Genomic DNA, 26,645 nt, shown 5'->3' with positions numbered 1-26,645 from the left:
GTGAACTAGCCAACGGGCCAATACATGATCCACTGGCGCCTTTCAATAGGTAACGTTTCCTGCCGAAGTCAGACACCAGGGGTAGTGAGGCAGCCCCACTTTCGAATCCCCACCAAAATAATCACACCTTTAAATCGTACCCTACGCTACGCTAGCGAATTAAATTCGTTACTTTTTAAGCACTTCGTATTCGACTTTTCGTATAGTATATCGCTACAGAGAAGACTATCTTTAGGAGTCAAAGGAAGTAATTAAATTAGGTAATCATTTACAGAAAACGGCTAAATTATACGGCGTTCTCCTTCTACCCTATAAACCCGCCTCTATAATACATAAGGACGCTATTAAACCTATTAACTATTCCTGAGGGATTCACTCCTCTGTTGATGACTCTGTGTGGATGTCGTATCGATTGCTGTGTCTGCTCTACGCACACGTTGTGCTATGCTTGCTAGAAGCGCTCTTGCTGTCTATGTACAAGGAAGGAAGGTGTCACGGGCCTAGGCCCGTGACAGAAGGGTCGGACCCAATAGCTACACTTCATTGTACTGCCTTCGGCCTAGGGAATAGCTGTGACGCTCGATCCCACATTCTAAGCTGAAAGAAATTTCTAGTAAGTTAGACACTGAATAAAGAATGTGTTAGCTAGGCTCCTTCTCGACATATCATTACTTCCTTCGTTAACTAAATCTACTAAAAGTACGTTATGCTTCTAATCTTTAATAAGATTAGGAAAGTACTAGACTTCTATTTTTTTCCTCAAGTATGATTATTATGGTAAGTTGATAACCTTCCAAATTTAAACGTTATATTTTATTACCTATTGCCGCGTATTTACGTAAGACACGTATACATGGCGTATTACTTATATATACTAAGGACCTGTATATCTTAGGACGAGTCAATGGAAAGACTATATTTATGATAGTCGTAGAACTGTTGGGGTTTCTCTCTTGTTATGAATTTAGCTTTATTAGCTTCTAATAATTTACCTTTATCTTGTCACAGTACTGGCGATTACATAGTCACATAGTACTGTATATAGCAGTTAGTCGGACTAAATGTCAGTGAGCCACCGAAATTCAAGATCTTTTGGTCTATTGGCCCAGAGGCTTGATCCTCCCTTGTGACATTATATCAATATTAGGGTAATAATACCATAGCTGGTTTCAATAGTGCTGGTATTTAGTCAATTAATCTATCGACGATAATCAACTCCATTCATATTATCATTAAGGTACTAGGGTGAATAATGGTACCTAAAAGCCGGTATACACATATAAAATGTACCGCGATTATAACATATTTACCATAATTATTTGTATAAATGGTGAAACTTCGACAGGAAACATTTCAGGACTTCGTATGGAGGAGGCCTAAATATCCGTGACCTGCATTAGACTTGCAGCGGGAGTAGAAGGATCCGCCAGCAAAGCTTCAACTCTGAAATGCTTCAATTTAGAAATTAGCACTTGAACTAGTGCCATCGGTGTGGTTTCACGGCTATGGTTTGTTATGAAGTTGACTCCACAATGTCAAGCAATTCCAAGTTAAACAAAACTGCATATATTTAAAGTTGCTTGAGACAGTACGACAATGGGAAGTACAAATTTCAATTGTACAACTACCCAGGTATATATATTAGCTTACCAAGCCATATATATTGTCTTCCTCAGCCCAATTGGCATTGGCGTCCGCCACCCACGTCATCAAGCTGATTTGACAATCATTACTTCACAATAACCCCCACGGAAGTTGTCCACCATACCCGAATTTGACGGTCTTTGAGGCGCAGAACTTGCGAAGGATTCTCATATTGGCTGCCTTGGTAACACGATCCAGTACTCGTAAAGCCTGAAGATGGCGGTCAACCCACTCACGCAGTGAATCAAGTCCGTACGTCTCTTGTCCTTCTTCAGCTATTTTATTACTTTTGTAGATAAGCCCAACACAGCACATGAGATCAAGAGTCCCAGAGTCTGATGCTTTAGACTTACCGTAAGACCGAACTTTTGGTGTGTTAGCGAATTGGGTTCCGTGCATTTATTGTTCTATATCATGTACAGATCTATTGGGGAGCTACTAATAGTTTGGTGCAGGTTACTAGCATTCGGAAGTACCGGCAAAATGACATATAGCTTGAAAAAAAAGTGCATCCGATGTGATGACTGCGGCATCGTCCATGGCCTGATTGCTCGCATTGTGGGTGGTTACATCGCTGCGGCCGAAGAGCGAAGTACAGCAAGTCAACTAATCGAGCTATGCCGCAGATTCTGCAACATGGCATCCATTGGAAATCCTTGAACTTACAGAACAAGCGCCTTCATTAGATCTCTGGCTTGAATGATTATTCCTGTTCTTTATTTCTATATTGTATCATCACAGTCGTGAAGGGCATGACACGACGTGACAAGGGACAGGACTCCCAGGCATTTCATAGATAGACAGTCTCTACTTCAGTGATCAATCTAAGCATCAATCTAACCCATTGGTGAGGCAAACTGCCTTAACGACTCTATTCCCGATTACCCTACTTGAATACTTCAGTTACCCAAAGCACTCTATTCCATACGTCAAACCCCGATATTATTGCTTGAGGACTCCGCAGCAGGACTTACTTACTAGCACAAACCCTTACAGACTCTTTAGTGGTTTACGCAGCTAGACTATTAGAGGTTTCGTTACATCCTTAGGTATAGATTAATACGATTTCAATGATGAATATAATCGATAGTAATAGAAGGGACCGTAGCCGGCGATATGGATATATATACCGGCTAAACTGTAACGAAACCTCTACTAGCCTAGCTGCGTAAACTACTAAAATATATGTAAAGGCTTATACTAATAAGAAACTCCTTATGTTATGCTCTTAATTAAAAACAAAGACACGTATGTATAATATATTTAGTAAATAGGGCTCTTCGAAAAGGAGTAGTTAAAATACTACTATACCTTACTAATAAGTTAAACTAATATAAAACATATAGTGTCCTTGTCCCTTAAAAAGGGCTGTCCCAGCTAGTAAGCTGCAGTAGGGGGGTTTCGCCCCAGATCCGGTATTCCTTAAGAATCAGTCTTGCAATACACGCACCCGTCTCATTAGCTGATGCGTGCACCTAGGGGGGAGGATGTGTAACGAAACCTCTAATAGTCTAGCTGCGTAAACCACTAAAGAGTCTGTAAGGGTTTGTGCTAGTAAGTAAGTCCTGCTGCGGAGTCCTTTAGCAATAATATCGGGGTCTGACGTATGGAGTAGAGTGCTTTGGGCAACTGAAGTATTCAAGTAGGGTAATCGGGAATAGAGTCGTTAAGGCAGTTTGCCTCACCAATGGGTTAGATTGATGCTTAGATTGATCACTGAAGTAGAGACTGTTTATCTATGAAATGCCTGGGAGTCCTGTCCCTTATATATCCATTCCCTCCTTCACTGATAACTGGGGCTATTAGATCCTTCATGGATACTATTGGTCCTAATTGGATATGTTGGATCATTTCATATCCAAATGATCCACCCCTGTAAGTCACGTGACTTGTGATCCTTGCACTAGCTGGCTCCTCCTGCAGCTAGCCACTCCTGTGTGACTTTCCCCTCCTTCTTTGTCCTGTATCCACTGGGCCTGCCATCGGGCCTGTTGCATTGGTTAGAATCGTAGATTCGTAACAGAATGCTATAATGCAGTAGTGCGCAACGTTATAGTATCTAATTGAATGGGATTCACCTAACCAGTGGGTCCCCCTACCTTTTCGTATCATTAGCACATCATCAGTGGCTCTTTGCACTATCTGACTATTACTATCAAGACGCAGTATCTCCATTACAAATACGGTTACATGTAGCTTTTAAATAGCTAATCTAAAGTTTCTCTACCAAGGTTATACCCGGGAGTAGGGCGGGTGGGTCGCTCTATGACAAGGTGATACGAAAAGGTAGGGGGACCTACGAAAAGGTAGGGGGACCCACTGGTTAGGTGAATCCCATTCAATTAGATACTATAACGTTGCGCACTACTGCATTATAGCATCCTCCCCCCTAGGTGCACGCATCAAGTGCCGGGGTCTGGTCAATCGAAACCATTGTCCTCAATGGGCTTATCGCTCACAGGTCTTATTGCCAGAGTAGGTCCGTAATCCTCCCCAAGTGGTTTGGTGCTTCCGCCGGGAATTGAACCCGGTACTACCCCTATAGTGGTCTGTTCGTCAGGGCGCGACAGCCATTCGCCGGATGCGGTGCGGACTTGGTGGCCATGAGTCCTAAACCCTACCAAATCGACCATGCGACCGTTTGACCAAACAACGGAAGAGATGCTACCATTTTATACGAAAAGGTAGGGGAACCCACTGGTTAAGTGAATCCCATTCAATTAGATACTATAACGTTGCACACTACTGCATTATAGCATCCTCCCCCCTAGGTGAACGCATCACAAGGTGTGTATACACGAGGATTTCAACTTATATTCGATCTCTGTAGCCCCTACGCCAATATCGTGTTGGAAACATGGGCCTGTTTCGCACACTCATGACCAGAAGCTTCGTCCTACGGCCGATCGATCTCTCAACCACATGGGATGTTCACAAGTTGTTCTCCTTCTTGAACTCCTCGCTGAAGGGGTAATCTGTATACCCCTCTTTTTTACCAGCAGTGTAAAAGGTGTCACGGTCGTACTCGTTCAACGGCAGTCCCTTCTCGATCCTGTACGGAAGGTCCGGTGTAGAGATGAAGTATCGGCCGAACACTATCGCTACCTCGCGATCTTTGAACTCCCCATCGACGGCCTTCTTCGCGCTGTCGCCCTGGAAACCACCGGCTATGAACACGGGGGACGTGTTGTTCCACGCGTCAACGACGAATGAGACCTTCTCATCAGTCTCAGTATCCTTGTTGCCATCAAGACGGGCTTCCACGACGTGGAGGTAGGCCAGCTTGTGCTGCTTGAGGTTCTCGACGAGGTGCGTAAACTGCGGCACGGGGTTTTTCATCTTCATGCCCTGGAACGACGACCAGGGAGACAAGCGGATGGCGACCTTATCGGCGCCTATGGCCTTAACGATGGCACCGATCACTTCGAGGGCGAAGCGCGACCGGTTTTCAATGCTGCCTCCCCACTTGTCCGAACGCTGGTTCGACACGTCCTGGGTAAATTGATCAACCAGGTACCCGTTGGCCCCGTGCACTTCAACACCATCGAAGCCGGCCTCGACGGCGTTGCGTGCCGCCTGGGCGTAGTCGCTGATGAAGGATTGGATGTCCTCCTCCGTCATCTGCTTGGGCACGGGCTTATCGGAGCTTTCGGGTATGGGGCTTGCGCTCTTGATCTCGAAGCCTTCCGCCTTGGCGTTGTCGGGGCTGGCGACGCGGCCGAGGGCCCAGAGCTGAACAAACACGAAACTTCCCTTGGAGTGAATCGTGTCTGTGATTTCCTTCCACGCGGCGATCTGCTCCTTGGACCAGATACCGGGCACGTTGGGGTACCCGCTGGCTTGTTGAGAGATGAACATGGCTTCTGTGATGATAAGAGTTCCCGGCACCGAGGCGCGTTGGGCGTAGTACTCCTTGACGAGCGGCAGAGGCACATAGTGGTCATCGGCCCTGAACCGTGTCAATGGTGCCATCACCATGCGGTGCTGCAAGTTTACATTGCCGACCTTTAGGGGCTGGAAGAGACGAGATTTGGACATGTTGAAGTTTGTAGAAGACGAATATGTTTAAAAAGAGTTGACTGACTAGCCGACACTGACAGACGATCAAAAAGACTCATCGGGGTTTTACATGAACTTACCTGTGGGGATTTTATCAACCATTTCGGCATCCTGATACTGCCCGACCTCTCAGGTGCATTTGTAAGAAACGGTCCCACTGATTAAGAAATAAGTGGCCTAGACAAAGAAGTATTGGTTGTATACCTACACATGATCCACATTCAAAACCATCGTTCACCTCTGGCATTTCAAATGTTAGCGTGTGCACTGTCTCATAACACTAAGCCTCTTCCTCCAAGTTCTACTGTTTTCGGCGTACAAAAACCTATGCAGACAGAAATTGTGTATGTTTAGTTACTTGATTTCTCGTGTAAACTTATATGTGTCGGTTGTTTCTCGACATGGGACATTTCGCAGGCTAACAATTGAGATACCGGAAGTGGTGTACTATAAGCTCGTGTTGGGTGGGTCATGAGTTTCTGCTGCTTGGTAATTGAGTATGTCATCCAAAGATTCCGAAATAACGCATTTCCCACTTTTACTAACCTAGGAATCTCGGCAGTCAGCCGCTTTCTAAGCGACTTTGGTGTTCTAGTGCTTGCTACAATAATGTGGGTCTGTGCCGTTTTGATATTTGCCTTCCTGTGCCGCTGTTGCATACATTCACAATGTGGCCTTCGGAAGAGGCTGAACTCCAGTGAAAAGGGGGTTTAGCCCTTCATAGAACACAATTCTGCTTTAAGCACGATTGACGTTGTCTGAAAACTTGGAATGACCAGCACGTTGTCGTAATGAGTTTGATATTGATGTAGGGTTATGGATTTTTCGGAGGATGCTTAACTCTACTAAATTTGCCCCCCATCACTTTCGTATTAGGTAGACGCGGTCTCTAACTGCCGCCGGATTCGAACCGACTGTGCTCGTCGCCGATCTAGAAAGTAGCCTGGGATACAGCGGCTTGCGCACCAGCTAAGCGGGAACCCTACGATATTACTCGTACGTACTTTAGTTAATGTCACGGTGAGCACAATTGAAGAGTCAAAACACTCTAATGCACTGTATTGACTTAACGATTCTCGACAAGGAAAGAAAGAGAAACTAAAACAGGCTGGCTCACACCTGAGGATCTTCAATCCCGCCTTCAGATGGCCAGTGCTCCTACGGGTCCACAGCTAGTGGGTTTCGTGGCATCGTGACACCGGCCGTCACAGTTAACTATACTTTTCTACCTTCCTACAAGTAGTAATAGGTAGTCTAATAGTCTATAATCCTTGTGTTTACCTTAATTCAGCGTAAATACTTCCAATAGTATAGGTTATATACCTTCAAGGCGGCTTTGATATTATTATAGTATAGGAAATAGCTTACTTTGTCTTCTACCGCTTTTCATGGGGCTACTTAGCTAATTATAGGATTATTCGTTACGATTCTAGTAATCTACCAAGCCTACCGCATAGTTAGCACAGTAGGGTAGCCTCTACAGTAATATAAGGCGAACAATCCGGTTTATTATCGGCGTTTAGTATTAGTACTCACTATTAAAGACGAGTATTTGAATCAGCTAGCTATACCTCTAATACTGTGAAGGTCAACCCTCGCAGACTCACTACAACCAGGTGACTTACAGCTGGAACACCTGCCGTGGCAGTGTCAGATGGGAAGCCAATCATAACCCTTGTAGGAGCCCCGCCAAGCGTGGATGACTTAGTCGCGCTCCCTCAAACCTAAGTTGTCATCTTCTTTCCTTCGCTCCTTAGAGTAGAATCTTCGTCGATAGCACCTAATCGAGGTCTATACCAATGCGATGCAACCCAGGTCGTGACAAATACTAACGGCGTTAGCATACTAGGCGGCTATAATAACGCGAGTAATTAGAGAACATTTTTAGCCTTGTTCGTGGCTTACGGTTAAAACGCGCCTAAGTGCTTTTCTAATGTGACCTCCGTGAAGAGTTGTTATAAATTGAAAATAAAGTGTAGATAGTCGAGGAATTCAGTTTGACGCAACGTGTTGATGAGTGGGGCCGTCTAGCGGGATCAAGACTTTTTTTTACTTGCCCCACCACTGAGCTTGGTACATTTGACCAGTCTAATTCCCCAATTCCAGATGCCCTGCAAAGGATTTTCAGCGTGGCTCTGAACCACTCCAGATATATCATAGCTTGTATGGGATGGCCGCTTATTCATTACAAATACACCAGAGCAGGGCTGTGGTCAGCTGTCAGGCATTTGTGATCATGACAACAGCTCGGTTCAGATGCAGTCACAATAAAGGCATCTGGATGCACTCGGCCGCCAACAACACAGAGTTTGGGAATGCAAACACGACGAAGATCAGGCAGCCGCCCGCGGGGCATGGCCACGGCTTGAACTGGGTAATCTGCCACCACCTGCCGTACCCGCGAATGCTCTTCCTCTCATGTTAACGTCCTTGAGCAAACACTTTCGAATGCCTCCGGGGTTGTTACTTGCTCAATTCTATTGATCAAATGGGTGTGTTCCGCTTTGCAATACATTAGGGCGTTAGTTGAAACCCACCACTTCCGAACCAGCTTGTCCATCTGCTCCTAAATCGTCTCATACTATTGCCATGCTCCACGACTTCCAACAAATTGCCATCTGATTCCCATCTTTCTCTCGCAACCTGCCCGCTCTGCTACTTATCGTGAGCTCTCAAGTTGTTGACCCCAGCGGTTGTCCATATTGTATCCTACTTCTATCCCATCGGGAACACGCCCGCTGTATCACTGATGCAGGCAATCTTCCCCAATGTCCCGACCGATATTCTGCTCCTTGGCTTTGGCAATGTACGAAACATCCTGCTTATCAGTCACATGCGGTGTGCAAATAAGATAGGCCAACAAAAGAGGAGAATGCGGACAGAACCATGAATCTATTCGTGTGGGTAGGGTTCCCGCTTGAGAAACTTGCCACGCTTGAGGGCTGCACTGTAGTTACAGGTTAAGTCAATACATTTTCCTACCGATGGTTTCAGTTTTGGTTTCAGTTTATTGGTTTTTTATCTTTTCCAGGTCGATTTGTGAAAGTGCCCGTCCCGTCCATCTCCTGTTATTACTGACGCAAAGGTGTACTCAAAACTCAAGCATTGTCTCTTTTACATTCTGGCAAGTTGTTCCTATCAAGACCCTCGGCCAAGGCACGGGGATGAGCTGTCATTACTTCTTCCAACTGATTTTCTTTGCCGCCTCGAGTGGTACTAAAAACAGCAATCGTTCAAGCCTTGTTGCGCTTTGTGATGTACACTGGCCAGCTATGGGGCACAACAGTAAACCACGCTGACCACTGCCAATGAGCCGAAGGGTCGACCTGTCTGATTTCATAGTCCCGAATAATGGTGGCACTAATTTTGGACAATTGAATCCTGGCAATATGTTGCCCAGGGCAGGAAGCGTAGCCCACTCCCCACTGTTCCCCAACAGTTAGCAACAAGATTTACCCACGGATTCGATGATTTAACGTACTGGGATAAAGTATTTCTCCTTGGAAGCCGCGTCTGTAGCTAGCCAACGGTCTGGATTGAACTCGCGTGCGTCGGGGCCCCATAGTTCCTTTGAGTGGTGTATGACTGAAGGATTTACGCTGAGAGTGATGCCTTCTGGGAAGAAAGCGTTGCCAATGCTCACGCCGCCTTTAGGTGCAACGCGGGGCAATCCCACTAAAATATCTAATTAGCGAAGAAGTATAGACAAAAGTTACGAAGAGCTGTTGAAAGGCCACTCAAAGCACATAGATGCGCATATTGTCTAGATCGGTTGCGGATGGGGTGGAAGTGCATGGACCTACTCGAGACAGGGGCGAACATGCGTAATCCCTCTTTGATACAAGCCTGCAAGTAAGGGAGTTGTGTGGCATCGTTGTAGGACACAACCTCGCCTTCGCAATGGCCATTTTTGCGTGCAGCATCCATCTCTGCCACACATCGTTTCCATCCTGTAGGGTGTCGTAGAAGGTAGTATCTGGAGCAAATCAGCATCTTGCGCAGAGCATGCATGATCTGCGTAATATGAATTACATAAAGCTCTGCAGTCCTGCTGATACTGTATCAGACCCAGCACCAACGTTGGCAGTCGCAAACGACTGGAGACATCGCAAATCAAAGATCTTTGATTTGTCTTTCTTTGCCTTGTCCAAACCACGGAACCAGTGGGCTACAAGATCTTCGTGGGCATCTGGATTCTTCTGGCGCTCATTGAGGGCCGACATTGTCGTGTCAAAGAGATGGCCCATGGGAAGGATCTTGAGCCAAGTAACAAATGGATTCGAAAAAACAGTATGCAATATTTGCATGTAGCCAAAAATTGCAATGTACATCTCCATGCCCATATTCATGAAAATGGAGTTGTTGACATCTTCGCCTGCGTCCATGAAGCCTGTATAAAGCAGAATTAGGGGTGTGTGATGAAAAAACCACGCCCACATATAAACATGCACGCCATGTGTAACGGGAATGACGTGTAGGAAACGACTTACCAAACGGCTTCGAGAACACGACTTCGCCAGTGATGTCAAAGGCGACATATGTAAAGAACTTGTCCAGGTCCATTGGTTTCTGGTCGTCGGCAAACTTGTCCATCCAGCCGAAGAACTTCTTCATGTTGATATCCATAGCAGGCTCTGACTTGATCACGTTGTGTAGAAGATAGCCGGTCGACAAATACTTTGAACACTCGCTCTTCTTATTCGGATCGAGAATGGAGAATGGTGTGGTGAAGCGATAGTCTGGAAAGCAGACTATTGCATACCATTGGCCCTAGACGCGTCTCCAATGTTATTCTTGAGTGTCAAACTATGGCTTTTCGTAAATTATGGGATACAATGATTACCTTCGGAAGTGTTCTCAATAGCAAGGCCGTGACAGCGTTCGGATGGCTGACACTGACCTCATTGTGCGCTATGCGAACAAAGTGACCTGCAACTCTGAAGTCAGCCAAACGTACCAGACCTGAAATCCTAAACATGGCTCGTAGTCGGTTGTCCGGAGAATGAAACTCCGTACCATGCTTATCATGCTGTTCAGTAAGCTTCAAATTTTGCTTCCCGCCGACGATTTGGCGAAGATGCCACAACCGGGAGAACGATGCAAGAAATGGCCCAGGGACATGACTGATGGGAGACAAGTAGCGACGACGTATAAAGATCAGACAGAGTGACGTGGTAACGAGTATTACAACTTGAGACGCAATGATTGACCAGCTTAATGTTGTAGTTGCAATCCGCTCTTCCAAGAATCCCAACTGAGATTTCAACTCAATCAGCATAGCGTCGAACTTCTTAGAGATATCCATCCTGGCGCACTAAGATTAGCCCAGTAACTTGAATTGACGGAATTTCAATGGGATCGAGTCGATAAAAGAGAAGGGTTTGGCAACGACAGTGAAATAACGGCGAGTGTCTGGAGAATCGAAGCCGGGCTAGAAAACTGGTCGTGGTCGCAAAATGCAGTACTACCTACCCCCTGCTGCCAAGTGCGACTCAACCATCCATGGTTATTGGTGTATGGCCGTTGAATCGGCTTCATTCATAATCTATTGATGATCCCCGGTAAAATCCATCTCCGGGCAAGATCTCCCATGACAAACATGAGGTGAGGCGGGAGGCGGGAGGCGGGAGGGTAGAACAGGGGCAGACGCCGGCACATCGGATGGACTCTGCGCAAAAGATCACCGTGCCAATGGCAGCCTGCTCTTTAAAATACCTGCAACGTGCGCGGAGTAGCAGGAACAACGCTGCAGATTTGCCGTTCTGAACTTGGCAGGTGCTTGGGTGCCAGACGACCTCTCGGTATCGCATGCAGCAAATGGTGTGAGTATATAAAGACCAGCATGTTCGTGTGCTAGGTCTATGCCAGGTTCCCAATGCCGCGGTCTGTATTGGAGGAACGTTATCTTGCGTGGGTTCTGGGCAGGGTTTTCAATATTACATAACCCACTAACGTACAACCCCACCTTTCCGGCCACCCACCTTTCTGGCCACATATTGCAATCCAATTGAAGGTATTCGAAACAGTGTATCCAACGTACTATTACAGCTATTCAGGTACAACCAGCTCTAATAGAAAATTGTGCCCTAGGGCTTCCTGAGGTATAGATCTGATAGATTCTGACGCCTTAGCTGGGTCCAGGATTACCTGATTCCGACGTTGTACCTGGTCTCGTTGCCGTTCTACTTCAAGGGCTCGATCCATCGCTTCCTTAATCTGTACAATATTACCAAATCGTTCATTAGGCCCTGATAGTACCTTCTTACGTGGTTTGTGGCGTAACGAAGTTATCTCGGCTTCTAATGCGTGTACACGTTGGGTCAAAGTAGCGACCTAGACGCTTTGTACATCTAGCCGACGAGTCAGCTTCCGAAACAATAGCCGTTGCGACGATCGCAATGGCGTAATCGCTGCCAGACTCTCCCTAGCTACTAAGCTAGTCACTAGCGTCGCTATTATTGTCGGATCAAGCCAATTACCAGCTGTTGGTGGTGTAGTTGGTCGTTCTGATAGGGGGGCTATCGTCGGCTGAGGTCGCGATGGATCCAATGGGTATATTCCAGTTGCAGAGAAGCCTGATTGTATATTACTGATCGTGAACGACTTCGTATATGCTTCGATGTATAGCGAGAGGAACGTCGACTTTTTAAATGGAATAGAACAGTACTCGATCGAGAAAGAGGTCGCTAACGAGCGATAGTACCGCTTTAATGGAGCAAATACGGCGACGTCGAGAGGTTGGAGCCCGTGAGAACAGTGTGCTGGCAAAAATAGTAACGAGATCTTGTTACAATAGGCTAACCACATAAACTCGACGTTGTCGTGAGCGATATGACCATCTAATATCAAGAGCCGCTGCTCGTCGGGATCAACTGGTTGTGTACGAGGTATAAAGATATCACGAAGCCATCGAACGGCGATATCTGTACTGATCCAACCGTTAGACGAATAAGTATATTGCCAATCAGGTATATCGTCGCAATCGTTAAACCATTTCCCTAGATAGCTTCATCGACGCGATTGACGCGTCAGAATGGCTGAGGCCATCGCCGAGTCGTAATTGGAGGGTAGAGCGTGGAACGCCCCATCGGAGGGAAGCCTGGCGCTGGGATATCCCTTGATTGATATCGTTGAGAGCGCCTTGAATCGAATTTTCTGAATATCGAGGCATTGTATAATAATAGCCAATACCGACGATAATCTGTTGTGCCGAAGGTTGTTGTAGTTGGCAGATTAGGTGGCCGGAAAGGTGGGGTTGTACGTTAACCACTGGTTTGAAGACCCGACAGTTTGGGACTGCCACACCGTACGAAAGCCCATCCCATAGTGTCATTCATGCCGCTTCGGCCGGCTTCAACAAGGATTTCCACACTTGGTCCAGGTTGTTGCCCAATAGTTCGGAATGATCCCCGTCTTATAGCCTGGCAATTAGAACAACTTCGCCACCCAGCTCCGCAAAGACAGGCTCAGTCAACACTTGGGCGAAGCGCAATTTTGAACGATAATTCGGCGAAGGGGTTCATCTGAGACTTGCCCCGAAATCTCTACTTCTACGATTACTGAGCCTAGTCTAGTTGTGGCACGGCCAGCATTCTCTAAGAACAACACCTGTACCGGGCATTTGGACTTTTCAATTAATGCGATAAACAAGAACAAGAGCCTATTAAATCCTCTAATACTAATTTCATCCATGTTGATCCCTGCATTTTTGAAGGCAATGTGAACTACCTGACGACCGGGTCTGTGGATATTCGGCTGTGGTTTGCACACAATGCGGTCTCGAGTGCAGGGTTTATACTTGGGTCTGAATCTGGTTACACAGCCGAGGGTATTATTCCCGATTCCAGACGAACCAACGATATACAAGTCTTTTTTGGTTACCGGTAATGAAATTTTGAAGTGTGTACCTTGAGGTAACAATAGAGAACAATTTGAGATGTAGACCTACAAGTTATGAGGTGAAGTATTTTGTATTCTTGCTGCTGGGTTATTACTGCTTATAACAAACCGGAATATGGCTGTATTGGCCGATGCAGACGTCGTCCTAACGAGCACTGCGCTCTACGGTCAACAACCGAGGTTGGCCTTTAACCCCAGTTCAGTTCGCTCCGAGAGCATTATAGGATTAGTTGCGGAATATACCAAGGAATCTCCTCGCACTGGATTTGGTAAACTATCTTGACAGATCGGGGTAGAGGACCTTTGATCCTAGTCCTATGCTTGCCATGGTTCCCGCATTGCATTCAAGAACACTAAGGCCCAAATAGAAAAACACTCTGTGCTCAGCTATTCTAGGCCAACCAAGTCCCGCTATAATGGATCAGTCAAAATTTGATTGAGTTGTACTATGCCGCTGGATTTTCCCAGTGCGCTCTCTGTTCACAAGGAGCTGATCAATCATGTAAACAAACTTGCTGGACTGAAATATCTCTCATAGTTGTTGAGAGATCCCATGTTTTTTAATGATCCCTGGTTTATGACAGAGAAAGTACGGGCAATGTAACTATATTCCTGGAGATCTGTTTCATCCAACAAAGATCGCTGGGGAGCTTCAGGCAGTAAGCTAAGATGATGCCTATTATAAAGGACCCGTGGTGCAAAAAATAACAAAGTCCCACGAGTTGGTTCCGATACCCTCGGCATGGTCTTCGGAAGATTCCATATCTCGAATTTATCGGAGCGTTAAGCACCTGTTTTTGACCTTTGATTCAATCAGTATGACTTTCATCTTTCCAATCGAGAAATCAGACCAGAGGTCCTTGGTAGGATGCGCCGTGGTTTTCAGCATAATTCCTACGGTAGCAGTGAGTTTGCGAATCCTTGCCCGTCGAATTTCAAACAGGAAGACGGACACAAGCGAGTTTTTGGTTATCACTGCTCTTGTGAGTAAAGGCATCCGAAGCAACCACTGGGCCATCTGACGCATCAGTTCAGATCAATGTTGTTGGCTACCATGGTCTTAATATTGCTTGTAAGTCAGCTATGCTGGTAGTTGGGGCAGTTCTGGCTATATATCAAGTTCAGCTGCTACAGTAACTAATCCATAGTAGGTGTGCTGGTAGGGGGTGCAGGATGGCATCTGAGAGAAATCTTGGAGAGATTCGAAGTTGAGTCTGGCTCAATGACCTTCCTTAAGGTATGCACCCAAAATTAAACAATGTGGACGAAAAAGCTTTTGTGTTCTGACTGGCGGATTGGATCTGCAGATGATGGTTGCTCAGCAATTCATCGGGCAACTAGTCTTGCGTTAACCAAACTTGCCATCCTCTCCCTCTACTGCAACATATTCACGGTTCGGAGATTCGTTGTGATAGCTTATACAACTGCTATTATCATCCTTCTGTGGTAAATAATCCTGGTCATCCCATCAGCGATTGTGTTCACCTTAAACGAGAACAATCCAAAACTGTGACCTTGCTAATTTGCTCTTATTATAGGATGATCGCAGTCATTGTCGGTGGTTTCCTGATCTGCCAGCCTGTCGCATTCAACTGGGACCCAGATACTCCAGGTGGGCATTGTGGTAATCCTATTACACTATGGCTCTGCACTGGAATTCCAATATTATTACCGATCTGGTTGTTCTGCTACTGCCAATGTCTTATCTATACGGATTGGAATTGACACTCTACAAAAAGCTGGTCCTAATGGCTACTTTCGGTCTTGGTCTTTTGTAAGTACTCTTTTCTAGGAGATACTGAACTTGAGGAACGCGACTCACAGCTTTCTTTGGTAGTGTCGTCATAATTAGCGCTTTCCGACTTTACTCTCTTCTCCACGTCGATATGACCGATGCCACTTTCACCGTCCCTCTAGCCATCCTATGGAGTGCTTTGGAGCCTAGCATTGGTATCACTCTGGCCTGCGTGCCTCTCTTGCGCCCTCTCTTCGGCGGACGATACTCCAAGACAGGCACCATACAATATGACTCCGGGAACGTCAAGAGTATCCAGACAATCGGTCAAAAGAAAAGCAGGAAGTTTGATAAACTTCGAGACGACTCTTCTATTACCCAATTGACAACAACATCCGAGTCCGGGTGCGAGTCACTCACATATCATACTCATGTCAAGTCCAAGGATGGCAGGTTGGCATCGAGCACCCGTAGTCGTGTCGAAGACACCACGGACACAGAGTTTGAGCCAGGGACAATCACGGCCAAAAAGGCTTGAAAGGTGGAAGGTGAACCTCGTCAATGGGATATCATGGACGTGTAGTTTCAATATTTGGCCCGGACTATGTCGCGGATATTTGGATTAGAATTATCGGTATACTATACGTGTCTTGCTCTAGAACATTAATCGCGAGCATTGGACTTCTTAAACATTACTATCGCATGCATTTATGCGAAGAGTATTGAAATTATGCATATGGGTGATATGTATAAGGCGTACACTATTGTTTCCGGGTGCAGACTCCAGGCCCGATGCTCCGCCAGTGGTTGATATTGCCGTAGGCTTGGACCACGACATAGCAGAGTTCCAGAAGATGTATATCCGGACCACCCGGGGGCGAGATAACTCCATCTGCTAAATATTTTCTGGACCTTAGTGACATGTCAACTGCCGGCAGAGACTCATACTCTGGGACCTCCCCGTGGTGCTCGCCGACATCAGGAACCTCGACGCCAATATCGAACGGATAGGATACGACGTTCACACTGAACAACCCATCAAGGGCGCTAGGGCATACTTCATGCACTCCATAATGCACACTGTCCGGATGACATCTACAGCAGCATCCTCGCATAGCAGAAGCCATGAATCAGGGCTATAGCAAACTACTAATCTTGACTACGTCATCCCTCGCACCGGCGTTTATTGGGAAAACACGGCCGGGGATATATTGATGATGATGCAACTCTCGGCGTTGGAGCGCACGCAGGATAACTGGTATGACTTGATCGAGGGCAACGGGCAACGGGCTTAAGCTGGTCAAGATTTGGAGGTGCAGTGACACGGATATGGAGAATCTCATTGAGTGTGAGCTGGCTTAGGTGAAGCAGTAATTACATAGTGCGGTTCCTTTTCGGAATTCAACTAGCAGCGAAGCTAACCCTTGATCTTGTCCCAATCGTACGCAACGGGGAGTTGTCTGCTGGAACGCTGTGGTTAGTCTGCGGTGACGAACGTCTCCAGCGCGTTCTGTGCAACTAGTTACAAATGTCAATTAGCAGCAGACCACTTCTTTCTACTGATAAATCCTCCACCAAGGGCTACAGAAACAACCTGTTCCGGTGGGAGGCTTGCACGAGCTTCGGCGTCTGAGAGGCCCAGAGCTAGGGTAAGACGTCCGAGACGCCGAGGTATTTATGCGAAACTCATGTTTTAATCTCGAGGGTGGTTCCAAGCGGCATATCGTAGCCCTGTTCTCGAATCACCAATTTCGAACCAGTGGGCTTGTTAATGTCCTTAATAGGACAATAGTAGTCGCCGGTCGCGGATAGAGACAAGGAACCCAAAATACTAGGTTAAGCTATCGTTATCTGTATCCAGCTCTTGCCGCCTAAAAGCTTTCCCGCACGGCCCACATCTATGTATCCGTCTACTTTATAACGAACGATAAAGCTTAGCCCGCCGAAGCGGTATAAGACGATCCAGTAGTGAGTGGCCTGTACTGCCGCTAGCAGCCTAAGTCGTATATACCTTCTCGAACTCGTGGCCAAAGCCCTTCCACTCGCGTGGTGCGATGAGCTCTTGAGTCTTAGTCTCAGTCCGGTAGAAGAACACGGTACTTCCTACGACCTCGACGTTAATAGTGAATACCTCGAGTCTATTCCGGCTCGACGACGGATCTACGAACAAGAGCAAATTGCGGAGATTACTCCGGTCGCTCACAAGATCGATGGCGCCGATGTCAAATACCGGGTCCACGATATACAGCGCACGGAACAGGGCTCCAGAGGACTCTCGGGATGACGGGCTGCATCCTGGGCGATATAAACCAGCCCAGAATCCTTGGGAAGCCGACGGGCAACCGGAGGAGGGAACCACTTCGGCGGAATATCCGGCACGGCAATTATGGGTGTGGAAGATTTGATCCAGCTGTAGGATATCAAGTGCTTGACGTCGGTAATATTTACTATTAGGCCATTGTCTTGCATATCACGTCGAGATATCGTCGCCATGGTGGTTAAAGCCATCATAGTGTGAGGCTGCTAAGTTAGTACCACCCGAGTTTCGGCAACGTGCTCTTACTGGGTAGAAAAAAGGAATACGGGGACGGGAGAGTAACTAGTGTACAAGGGCGACCCGGATTCTCATGATCATTTAAGTGCTGAACTTCTCAGCCTACGCAAATACGGCTGCACCCGACTGCACGTGGGTTTCCGCGCCATCGCGTACTTGCATATTACCAACGGCTTGGAAACACAGCGCATGGCCTGAAATGAATTAATACAGGACAATAGCGGCCTACCCGATTCCTCCCTGATCAGGTGATCCCGGAGACGACTACGAAGATCGTACAGGCCTGCCAGGCTGCTGTCCTCTCTTTGTGGCCATTTCCCTAGCAAAGACCTCTGTGTAATATGCTCGTTATGGTGTAGGTGCACCATGCAAGTGTACCTGAGCACAAATCGGACGCTTATATCGAACGATTCAAGCTCTGTAGTTTCGTCGAATGCCGCATTACGGTGCAAGCTCTCGAATCCCGACGGAAAGGCAGTGATGGTCTTCGTTTGAAATACCATTGCAAACGCCTATTGACTAAGTACAAAAAGAGGTTGCCAGAGAATCCTGCAGCGTGGCTCTCCCGTCCAGGGGCAGCAGCGTCATTATCGGCAAGATTCTATTCGTCGCCGCTTCACGGCCAATGATTTGACCGCCGCAAACGCGGCTACCGCGAGACGGATATCGTCCAGTACGCAAGTACGTAAAACCATCACTGGCAAGGCAATTTCAGATTCTGCCGCGTGCCGCGCGCCTCGACTGCATGTACGGGATGAGTGTTTCAACGAGTCATCTTCCATAGTAATGTGCCTGTAATCTGGCCACTATGCTGTACCACCCTGCAGATTTGACAAGTGCCTCTACCAGACGTTTGCTCAAGTTGGCCGAAATGTAGAATTCATGGATGAGGTCTCCCATGTGTGGATCAGCCGGCAGGAGATACCTTCTAACGCATAAGCAGCATCTCTTCGATCTCCCCTTTGTTAATGAAGCCGAAAAGTGCGGAAGGAACCTCAGGAACGTGTCTGTCCCCGCATTGCCCCGCATTCCCCCGCAGTCATTACGGAATAATACCTCAAATTAATCCATCCAGAAATACCCCAGACTGGCGACTTGGTGAGTGACATGCCAATGTGGTGGGCCCTGTAAGTCGCTGGGCGGTCTTAGGCACTCGTCATGTTTTCATATATTATGACCGCAATGCGCTTTTGTGGTGGCAGGCGAAGGGGTTGTTGCTGTTGTTTAGTCGTTTGTAGACATCACCATGTTCTCTCTCGTGCCCTTAGTCTTGGCTGCTGGGTCGACATTCGTCCTCGCCAAGTTGAACGCGACCGAAGATGCGTCTCAACTGTCGTTATCCAATGACCGACTCTATGCGAGCGTTGTCAAGTCTGGAGGCTACATCCAGACACTCACTCTGGATGGCCAAAATCTGCTAGGAACGAAGTCAGGGTCGACGGGCATCGGGCCGTACCGTGAGCAATGGGAAAATTCGGATTGGAAGACTTGAGAATGAGTGCTAATATTCATGCAGTGGACTGCTATTGTATACCATCTGGTTTTTGGACACCCGGATCTAGTCAACCCACGTATGAGCTATTCTCCGGCACAGACTCCACAGGCGTCGATTACGGTGGCATCAAAATGTCCGACACCTATGCCGCGACTGGCCAGATTTTAGAAACATACTGGTTTCTAAGAGATACCGAGACGGGCTTGCACATTTTTACCCGCCTTGCGTACTACAACGAGACTACGCCATTCCTGCGAAACCTGCAAGAGTTCCGGACGCTGTTCCGCCCCAACAGCGATATCTGGACCCATCTCTTGACCAACGAGGAGCACTATGCGCCTCTTCCCGGGAAAGAGGCAAAAGAAAATGAGATAGTTGTCCAGGATGCCACCTGGTATCTGGGAAACACGCCGGATGATGCCTATGTTCAGCAAGAAGCGGATTATTTCACCAAGTACACTTTTGCGGATACTTGGAGGAACCATGATGCCCATGGAATGTGAGTTCAGTTGAGTCAAATTGGAGACTATGGTAACTCATCGTAACCACAGGTTTGCCGATGGATCTCAGACATCGGACAATTCGACCTTCGGGGCGTGGCTAGTGATGAACACCAGGGAGACTTACTTCGGTGGACCGCTTCACTCCGACTTGACGGTCGATGGTATTGTTTACGATTACATTGGTATGCATATGTATGAGACGGCTGGACTTCACCAGCTAACACGGACCAAGTGTCAAATCATCACGGTGATCAAACGCCGAACATCACCAACGGCTTCGACCGAACTTTTGGCCCTGTGAGTCGAAACGTCCTAGAGAGTATGTTGAAAGTGACTAACGAAGGCAGCAATTCTACTATTTCAACCACCTCCCTGCAGAAACCGGCATCCTCGCCTCCAAAGCCGACGCCACCCAATACGCCTCCCCAGAATTCGACATCGACTTCTACGACTCTATCGCCAAGCACGTCCCTAACTACGTTCCCAGCTCGGAGCGCGGCGTCTTCCAGTTGCAAGCCTCTCTTCCCTCCACCGCCAAGAACCCCGTTGCCGTGCTGGCCCAAAACGGCGTCGACTTCCAGGACAACGTCTTCGACACCAAAGCGTATCAATATTGGGTGGAGCTAAACAACGACGGCACCGCCACTATCCCGCGCGTCAAGAACGGCACGTACCGCCTCACCATCTACGCCGACGGCATTTTCGGGCAGTACATTCAAGACGATGTTGTAGTCGAGGCAGGCGAGACGGCGACCACGACGGCAAATTGGAGCGAGGAAAGCGCGGGCGCCGAGATCTTCCGTATTGGTACTCCCGATAAGAGCAGTGGCGAGTACAAGCACGGCTACCAGAAAGATCCCACGCATCCGCTTCATCCGGAAGAGTACCGCATTTACTGGGCGGCCTACGATTTCGTCGATGATTTCCCCGAGGGGGTGCATTTCACGGTCGGTGATAGTGATGTTGTAGAAGACTTCAATTACGTCCACTGGAGCGTCTTTGGGGGATATGCGAACTATGTGCGGCCAGAGCCGTACTATGGAGATGGGAATGTGAATAATTGGACCATCAGCTTCAATGTGGAGGCGCTACAGCTGGCGAATCGGACACAGGCTACTTTCACCGTTCAGTTGGCGGCGGCTAAGACTGCTGCTGGTGAGTATCTATCCAGAGAACCAACTGGGAGCCTTCTCAACTTGATATTTGCTATGCGGAGGAAGCATGACTGACTTTCATGACAAATTCTTAGGAAACACGGATGTCTACAACGCCTCAGAGCCGTATGCGAATCTGCCGTACACGGTGAACGTCAACGGCCAGGATCTCGAACCATGGGTCATCCCGTAAGAAGACGTCATTTACTCAGCTCCACTCCTGGGGTAAGAATTGGCATTTACTGATGAATAATGCGCAGTTATTACCACAGCAGCTCCTGTGCCGTTCGATCAGAAGTCGTCTGCTACAACATCGCCAACAAATTCACCTTCGACGCTAAACTGCTCAGGTCTGGAGACAACGATATCGTGCTTAGCCTCCCTTACAAGGCGACCGACTACGAGAGCGCTGTGCTGCCGCAGTCGGTTTATGTACAGTACGATGCGTTGAGGCTCGAGGTTAAATAATCTACTGTGGTGCCGCCGGCGAAGGGCGAATTACCTCTGAATATGTCTGGATAAAATCTGCTTATGTATTTAGATAATATATTGATATGTACTTTAGGACCTTGTAATTACTGCAATTGCCTCTGTGAACGGTGTCTGAAGTGTTCTAGACCCGTAAATCTCGTCATGTAGTTTCCTTCTCCTGCGCCCCCAAATTCACGCCTTCTGCTGCCCTGCCTATCGATTTCTCCGACTCGGCCATGTTCTCCTTTGGAGTATTCACCTGAATGCCAAGCTTGAAGAAGGAGAAGACTAGCAACCCGGCGCCAGCCAGCCGTATGCAAGCCTAGAAGGTTCTTACATACTCCAGCATTGGGTCCGTTACCCCTCCGGTGTCATCTCCGCAGAACTGAAAGCCGTCATTTTTATATCCATAGTAACTGAGGTGGCCAAACAAACGACTATGGACCTTTTTTTTTTTTTCGGGGTGTATGCCAACTCAGAAACTCATGGCATCAATGGCGTCAATACGATTTCCCGTAACACATAAGCGATCATCAAAACAATCTCACCAACAAGCAGCGCGATGACAATTGGGCACCCCCATCCATCATCAGGCCTGTGTTAGCGCCGCAGTAAACATTCCCACCCCGGAAATAGTAAGTACGGTTCCAACAAAGTCGAACTGCTTCAAAGCACCATCATGCTTCCAAAACGGGCCCCTATCAAACATCTCGACGCTGGGGACCGCTGGGGACAGCCCACAGCGCATGAACGACGAATATGGCCCATAGGATAGACAGGAATATGTAAACGACCGGTCATCTGAACATGGAGGGAAAAATGCCGCATGCGATAAGTCCGAAGACTAGGCTGGGGGTTTCCCGACGCTGAAGGCCTTAAAGGCGGCGTTCTACCGCTTGGAGGGGGTTTTGCCCGGCGCCGAGGGTAACGCCATGGCGGAGAAGAGACCGAGAACGCCCTGAGATAACGGTCAGTATCGACATTTTCAGAAGCCAAAATTATTTTTCCCGACTCGCAGCTTTCCTTCGAAGGCAAGTTCGGGAGGCAAGGCGGGTGGAAGGGGTTAACATACACATAGTATATCCATCCAAAACGGATTTATGCCAAACGCGAACAACAGCACAAATAATTATGCGCCTTAGTTTGTTCCTTATCACAGTTTACGGACCGGTATAGCCTCTGCGACGCCTTTGGCTAAGAGCCCCATAGAAGATTCCCGACGATATTCGGACCTACTACAGATCTTTAAATAGCCTCACTTCTCGAATATTCTCCAGGAAGCGAGACTATAGGACAAGAATATAAAAGGAAGGAGGATTCTAATACATATAAGGTTCTAGTTCTTCTGTCTTTATAGATAGATCGTACTCGTAGAGTAGACTAGGCCAATTGCGACGATATTGCCCTTAACCTCTACACTCTTTACGTCTAGAAGGTACACTATGAACCAAAATCTATTTAGTAATACGACTACTGTGCGAGGAAGTGGCAATCTGCAAATGCTAGACGAGTCAGAGGTTCCCACACCCGTCTGACCCCTGCCACCCATGATGGGTCGGATGCAACAAGTTGGCTTCGTTGCACGGTATGAGCACGTTACGAGAGTTCACAATCCTTAAAATAATTAAGATGATATACAACACGCAACACGAGCTCAATGAATTCGACCTTTAGAATTCCCTCTACAGCAAACTGTAATTAATACACGCCGGGATTACAGTTAAGTCCTGGGGCTTCTGATGAAGCCAACCACACCGCCGCAGTAACCCACAAGGTTGTCTAACCTATCACACTCCTTAATCTGGTGTTTCTTCCAATCTCTCAACGCAGCCATCAGGGTATCGCTCTCTATAATCATGTCAAAATGCAGTCGCAGGAAAACCGTCATCCACGCCTGAGTAAGCTCGTAGTCGCGACGGGCCACTAAGCGGCTCGTCATGGCCCGGATGAAGTGAAGCAATTCATTTGAGACCTCATCGCCTTCGCCAACATTTAGCGAGCGCAGTTCTAGATCAGCGCCGGATGGCGACAGTGATTTGAGGTTCTCGATGAAGGAGTCGTCTGAGAAGTTGTGGTTAGTACAGCAACGTTATGAGTTGGACTGCAAAGCTTACAGTTTCCGGTCATGGCAGCATCGCGTAATTTGCTTGAGAATTCCTCTTGCATGTTCTTCAGGTCGAGTTTCGTGATCCTCGAAAGACCCAGACTCACTTCTGCTGCCGCCTTGTTGCTTTCATCTGGGTGGAGCGAAGGTGTCCCGTTGGTTGACGGGAGAAAGAACGGTGCCTTTTCTGGCGCTTTCGGGGCTTCCTTCGGCTTGTTTCTTTGCTTGATGAGTTCGAGATGCAACAGTGTTTGCCACTTGCTGCGCGGAACCAAACTCAAGGTCATCATGTCGGTGCTTAGCTGATCCAGGATAGGCGCAGCCACATAATCTTCGATATCAGATGTAGCATCGTCTTCAAAGGCGGCTTCGATGAGACCTTGACCACCTTCACCAGAACTTGTTGGTCCAGATAACTCTCCAATCTCCTTTGCAGATATTTGCCTCGTCGGCACGTGAGTGAAGAGGGTCTTGTTTGTCCAGATGTTGACACCCAGCTGGCCCTCACTTGCAGCCGCGAGGTACTCCCCCGTCACCGAGAAGGTCAAAGCAGTGCAAGGCTGCTCCAGGCGGATTGCATCTATCAGATGGCTCGTCGGAAGATCCCAAACACGTATTATTCCGTCTTGGGCTGCTGCTACAATCCACCGCCCATCGTTGGAAAACGTGAAATCGTTAATCTTGCCTTCGCAGCCCCAGAACTCTCGAATCGTTTGTTTTGTCTCAATATCGACTACGCGTATTGAACCGTCATCGCAGGAAAACGCAACCAGATCACTGGCAGCGTGGTATCGGCAGCCTGTTATTGTCGTCATGGGAGCCCAGTTAATCTCTTCTAACAAACGACCGGTGAGAAATTCCCAGAATTTGATTTTGCCGTCCGAGGAACAGCTAATAATGTACTTGTTCATAGAATCGACCACTATCCCAGTGACAGCTTTGGTGTGTTTTCCTACTCCTGGGCCGAAATTAGTTGTGGAGCGAGCCTCCAGTTGGATGATGCTGTCCGCCTGCCTCAATTGCTGCAACTTGGCTTGCCGTGCTTGAGCTGGAGTGACTTTCGATGGAAACCGTTGTCGGTGAATTCCAGATTGGAGGTTGAACATATCAATGCTACCGTCAACAGAGCCGACAACAGCAAACGTGCCGCACGAACTCATTGCAACAGTAGACACATTGGCACCATCACCGGTCTGGAATGCCCACCTGCCAGCTCTCTTTCGGCCCCAAAACCATGTACGAGCAAACGAATCATCCTTATGCCCGGTGACAACACTTTCCCAGCCGGTAATGCCACTGACTTCCGCATCGTTTGACTTCTTTCGGTCCTGCGACTTCTGCCACTGTGCCTGTTTACCAGGCATCGCACCCATGCCGCCATCTCGGTTAAGTGAACACGCTATGCATGTGATTTCAGGTGCTTTTAAGTCATCCAGCGTCGTGGTCGGCCCGCGCCGCAGTGTGTCATTGGCGAGCATACCAAACTTCTTGGCCTTCTTCCGTATGCTGCCCTGGCTAAGCTCAGTACTTTGTCCATCACGACGAAGACTCCAGCCCCATAGGCTTCGATCCCGGCCACCACTCAGGAGCCACTTGTTCCCGGAATCTGCACCATCAAAATCTGACGGGAGGAAGTGCAGAGAGGTAACTGGAGCAGCGTGTCCACTTCGCGTATGTAGAGAACGGGGGATTGCGGAGAACGGAGTCTCGTCGAAAACCCAAGTTTTCAGCGAGTTGTCTCGTCCACTTGTGACAATAACGGATTGTCCAGCCAGAAACTCGATTTTGCTCACGCCCCCACGAACTGAAGCACCGTCACCCATCGGCGGATTATGTGCACTTCTGAGGATGCCCGTGATCCTCCCTCCATCATTAAGATCCCAGAATGTGACATCACCGCTCGCAACTGTTGCCGTGGCCATTACACCGTCTTTTCGCCCATCCTGACCGGCTCCCTGTCCATCTTTACGAAAGGTAATTGACGTCACGGGCGCATCTTCGGTACTGGCGGTAACTTGCAAAACGGTCCTGTCTGTTAGTACGTTTTGAATAACCAGGGGACCCTTCGAGTATGATATTGCCAGTAGCGAAAGAGCGGGTGCCGGCTGGAGACACGTAACGGCGCCAGCGTTCGGGGTCGGAGGCAAGATGGTGTAAATAAGCTTCGCCGTAGATACGTTCCAGATCTCAACCCATCCATCGCGACGGCCAGCGAAAACCTTGTTGAGGTAAGTTGGCATGGTGCAAATGCCCCCCGTGAGCTCGTTGTCGCCCTTCTTCGTCGCCATCGTGAGTAGCGTCGTATAGTGCTCGAGCGTTTCGCTCCTCCATACTTCTATCCTAGTCGAGCAGCAACCTATGATCCATGAACCGAATACCAGAATTTGCTTTATTGGCTCCTGAAGATCAAGAGGCAGTTCCATTTCGGCAACCTTCTTTCCGCGCTCAAAGGCCCATAAACCTTGAGATTCCCCATTGCAGCTGTCGCCCCAAGCCGCGAAGACTTGCTTTTTCCACGCACAAGTTGCGGTAATATCGAACGGGGTTTGCGGTCGTGTCATGAAGACAAGGTTAAGTCCCCGCTTCAGATCGTAGGTCTGCAAGGACCGGCCCAAAGACGTGGTTACCTGGAATGACGTCTTTCCAAGAGGAATCGAGGTAAATGGTACATTTGTGGGAGACACAAGTCCTATAGTCTGGTTGATTCCGTCAGCATTAGCATTAGACTCAATGATGCTCAGGCAGTAGCTGTGCGCCGCAGCTCATGGTGACATACCCGATAGGGAGCAAATATGTTCGACTTCTGGCTCGACAATTTTGGCCGGGCGGCGGCGTCGACCTTTTGGCGCTTGACCAGAGGGCCATCTTGCTCAGAATTTGGCATTGTTATTTGTCAGTCCGACGCGAAATGGGAAATCGAGGCCGCATTCATAAAGCTGGTCTCAAGTGCTTGAAGGTCACGCCGGCGAGCTTCAACTCCAACTAGACACATATCGGCCCTCGCAAATATTTTTTTGTTATCGCTTT

General features: G+C 48.0%; 8 protein-coding genes across 8 annotated transcripts; 4 read left to right on the top strand and 4 right to left on the bottom strand.

The window, feature by feature from the left end:
* Positions 1 to 1,900: 1,900 nt before the first annotated feature.
* On the top strand, positions 1,901 to 2,473 carry BCR38DRAFT_435586 (uncharacterized protein). The gene has a single exon (XM_040860386.1). The coding sequence runs from the start codon at positions 2,059 to 2,061 to the stop codon at positions 2,302 to 2,304; it is 246 nt and encodes an 81-aa protein (XP_040714638.1). The 5' UTR covers positions 1,901 to 2,058; the 3' UTR covers positions 2,305 to 2,473.
* A 2,102-nt stretch (positions 2,474 to 4,575) lies between these two features.
* BCR38DRAFT_485755 (uncharacterized protein) lies at positions 4,576 to 5,682 on the bottom strand (the record flags this gene model as incomplete). Its single annotated transcript, XM_040863932.1, has 1 exon — positions 4,576 to 5,682. One exon carries the CDS (start codon positions 5,680 to 5,682, stop codon positions 4,576 to 4,578), a length of 1,107 nt encoding a protein of 368 aa, XP_040714637.1.
* A 3,254-nt stretch (positions 5,683 to 8,936) lies between these two features.
* On the bottom strand, positions 8,937 to 10,981 carry BCR38DRAFT_345197 (cytochrome P450; the record flags this gene model as incomplete). The annotated part of the gene is made up of 7 exons (XM_040856165.1): positions 8,937 to 9,128; positions 9,185 to 9,378; positions 9,507 to 9,679; positions 9,736 to 10,093; positions 10,194 to 10,473; positions 10,547 to 10,632; positions 10,720 to 10,981. 7 exons carry the CDS (start codon positions 10,979 to 10,981, stop codon positions 8,937 to 8,939), a joined length of 1,545 nt encoding a protein of 514 aa, XP_040714636.1.
* A 3,439-nt stretch (positions 10,982 to 14,420) lies between these two features.
* On the top strand, positions 14,421 to 15,805 carry BCR38DRAFT_515892 (uncharacterized protein; the record flags this gene model as incomplete). Its single annotated transcript, XM_040865086.1, has 6 exons — positions 14,421 to 14,585; positions 14,638 to 14,674; positions 14,754 to 14,839; positions 14,876 to 15,048; positions 15,141 to 15,376; positions 15,440 to 15,805. The coding sequence occupies 5 exons, from the start codon at positions 14,421 to 14,423 to the stop codon at positions 15,325 to 15,327; spliced, it is 648 nt and encodes a 215-aa protein (XP_040714635.1). The 3' UTR covers positions 15,328 to 15,376; positions 15,440 to 15,805.
* A 584-nt stretch (positions 15,806 to 16,389) lies between these two features.
* BCR38DRAFT_435565 (uncharacterized protein) lies at positions 16,390 to 16,703 on the top strand (the record flags this gene model as incomplete). Its single annotated transcript, XM_040860385.1, has 2 exons — positions 16,390 to 16,416; positions 16,448 to 16,703. A coding segment is annotated over one exon (153 nt), but the record flags the coding sequence as incomplete, so codon positions are not given.
* A 320-nt stretch (positions 16,704 to 17,023) lies between these two features.
* Positions 17,024 to 17,845, bottom strand: BCR38DRAFT_458239 (uncharacterized protein; the record flags this gene model as incomplete). Its single annotated transcript, XM_040862138.1, has 4 exons — positions 17,024 to 17,113; positions 17,234 to 17,314; positions 17,349 to 17,468; positions 17,591 to 17,845. 4 exons carry the CDS (start codon positions 17,843 to 17,845, stop codon positions 17,024 to 17,026), a joined length of 546 nt encoding a protein of 181 aa, XP_040714633.1.
* Positions 17,846 to 19,137: 1,292 nt separating this feature from the next.
* On the top strand, positions 19,138 to 21,511 carry BCR38DRAFT_345517 (family 4 polysaccharide lyase; the record flags this gene model as incomplete). The annotated part of the gene is made up of 7 exons (XM_040856187.1): positions 19,138 to 19,348; positions 19,408 to 19,885; positions 19,938 to 20,071; positions 20,122 to 20,186; positions 20,237 to 21,044; positions 21,139 to 21,232; positions 21,304 to 21,511. 7 exons carry the CDS (start codon positions 19,138 to 19,140, stop codon positions 21,509 to 21,511), a joined length of 1,998 nt encoding a protein of 665 aa, XP_040714632.1.
* Positions 21,512 to 22,863: 1,352 nt separating this feature from the next.
* BCR38DRAFT_435560 (Utp21 specific WD40 associated putative domain-containing protein) lies at positions 22,864 to 26,596 on the bottom strand. The gene is made up of 3 exons (XM_040860384.1): positions 26,395 to 26,596; positions 23,629 to 26,314; positions 22,864 to 23,575 (listed from the first exon to the last, which is right to left on the bottom strand). The coding sequence occupies exons 1-3, from the start codon at positions 26,500 to 26,502 to the stop codon at positions 23,235 to 23,237; spliced, it is 3,135 nt and encodes a 1,044-aa protein (XP_040714631.1). The 5' UTR covers positions 26,503 to 26,596; the 3' UTR covers positions 22,864 to 23,234.
* Positions 26,597 to 26,645: the final 49 nt, after the last annotated feature.

This window comes from Pseudomassariella vexata (genome assembly GCF_002105095.1).
Source record: "Pseudomassariella vexata strain CBS 129021 chromosome Unknown BCR38scaffold_8, whole genome shotgun sequence".
Taxonomy (NCBI): domain Eukaryota; kingdom Fungi; phylum Ascomycota; class Sordariomycetes; order Amphisphaeriales; family Pseudomassariaceae; genus Pseudomassariella; species Pseudomassariella vexata.
This window is presented reverse-complemented; position numbering and strand designations above follow the sequence as displayed.

What these genes read in the sequence shown, in the direction of transcription:
- BCR38DRAFT_435586 (XM_040860386.1), top strand. Translation starts at nt 2,059, where the DNA reads ATGTACAGATCTATTGGGGAGCTACTAATAGTTTGGTGCAGGTTACTA.
- BCR38DRAFT_435560 (XM_040860384.1), bottom strand. Translation starts at nt 26,502, where the DNA reads ATGCCAAATTCTGAGCAAGATGGCCCTCTGGTCAAGCGCCAAAAGGTC. An exon ending in ACATATTTGCTCCCTATCGG is followed by an intron (nt 26,315 to 26,394) that starts GTATGTCACCAT and finishes GGAATCAACCAG; the next exon opens with ACTATAGGACTTGTGTCTCC. An exon ending in TGCTGCCATGACCGGAAACT is followed by an intron (nt 23,576 to 23,628) that starts GTAAGCTTTGCA and finishes ACAACTTCTCAG; the next exon opens with ACGACTCCTTCATCGAGAAC.